This window comes from Plasmodium cynomolgi (genome assembly GCF_000321355.1).
Source record: "Plasmodium cynomolgi strain B DNA, scaffold: 0886, whole genome shotgun sequence".
Classification (NCBI taxonomy): domain Eukaryota; phylum Apicomplexa; class Aconoidasida; order Haemosporida; family Plasmodiidae; genus Plasmodium; species Plasmodium cynomolgi.
This window is the reverse complement of record NW_004193089.1, coordinates 1-1524: the sequence shown is the minus strand read 5'-3', so window position 1 is coordinate 1524 and position 1524 is coordinate 1. Positions and strand designations below refer to the sequence as shown.

The 1524-nt window shown below is 26.5% G+C and overlaps 1 protein-coding gene across 1 annotated transcript; it reads left to right on the top strand.

The window, feature by feature from the left end:
* Window positions 1-146: 146 nt before the first annotated feature.
* Window positions 147-1384, top strand: PCYB_006040 (hypothetical protein; the record flags this gene model as incomplete). The annotated part of the gene is made up of 3 exons (XM_004228025.1): window positions 147-361; window positions 421-913; window positions 1001-1384. Coding segments are annotated over 2 exons (708 nt in total), but the record flags the coding sequence as incomplete, so codon positions are not given.
* Window positions 1385-1524: the final 140 nt, after the last annotated feature.

Genomic DNA, 1524 nt, shown 5'->3' with positions numbered 1-1524 from the left:
GGAAATTATACTTCAAGGTTTTAATGAAATATTCATTAGTTTATAAAACATGATAATGTAATTATTTTTTAATGCAAATTAAAAATTAAAAACATATAAAAATTAGTAAATGTATTTAAATTTTATTGATTTCTTTTCTTTTATAGTATTATGAAGGAGAAGAAAATATTTTAATTAGTCTTTTTAAAGATGATTCTGACCTTGCTTGCTCTTATGATGGTATTTATAATTGTGAACTCCTTGAAAAAGACGTATTTGAAGAATCTAACATTTTGGAACGTTATCGGACAAAACTTAAATCGAATTTAAAATTAATAATTGACGAAGTAAATGAAGAAGGAGAAGAACATGTCTTGGGGAAGTTAAATAAAAAAAATATTGTTTTTATTTGAAATATTGGATATATGATGTATTAATAAGTAATAAAGTCTTATGTAAAAAATTTTCGGAATTTTTCGACCTCTTGAATGATATTATAAGAAAACGTTTGCCTGATTGTGAATTCAAAATTAAAAATCTATGCGATCTAATATTTTTAAAAAGAGCTTATGATTCCTATTTTTTTTCTGACGTATGTGAATATCCTGAAAAAAAAAAGGCCCAAATCCCTAACAGTAGTTATTGCAAATATATTAATGATTCTAATATCATATATTCATCATATTTTGATATATGTGAACATGAAGATTCTAATGAAGTTTGTAAAGAATTTAATGAATTTGAAGAATTTGTAGATCTTGATGTATTTGATGAATTTGAAGAATTTAAAAAATACATGCTTCTTTATATTAATTATGAACACTTAGGGAAGTCTGAACATAATAAGGAAGATGTTTTTGAAATTTCATGCAATATGGGTTCAACATCTGCTTCTTATCCACATAAAGGTATTTATATATACTACCATTACTAGTGTACGCAAACTCTGGGCATTAAATTCCAAATATTTCATGTGGTTCTATATATAACACTTATACTTTTTCTTTTCCTTATTCGAAAGCTTCTCTGGCTTTCAAAGTGTTAGATCATAAATTATATCCATACATAATAAATGCACAATGGAATAACGTTGAAGCAGAAGGAATAACGCCAATAACCGAAAAAGTAATGGAAGCTGCAGGTGCAAAACCAGGATCATCGGCGGAAAAAGAAAGACACCTTCGTGGTCATATTTTATCTCCTCAGAAGGAATATTATGGTAAAGATCAAGATCTATCTAGTGGATTATCTAAAGATGAAGGCTATGGAGTTACTTCAAATTTAGGTACTAGTTCTGAAAGCAATGGAAGTCCTATGAAAAAATTAGCTTCATCATCTTTGGTGGGGATACCTTCCATAATATTCCTCTTATATAAGGTTAATAACACATATTTCTTAAAGTATTAATATTAGGTAACATTCGTTCAATTTGATTATTACAGTTTTATTTTTAATTAATAATACTTTGTTTGTAAATTTATATTTTTTCATATAAATAACAGTTTACCCCGATTAGAACATGGATAAATCCGATTATTCGAACAT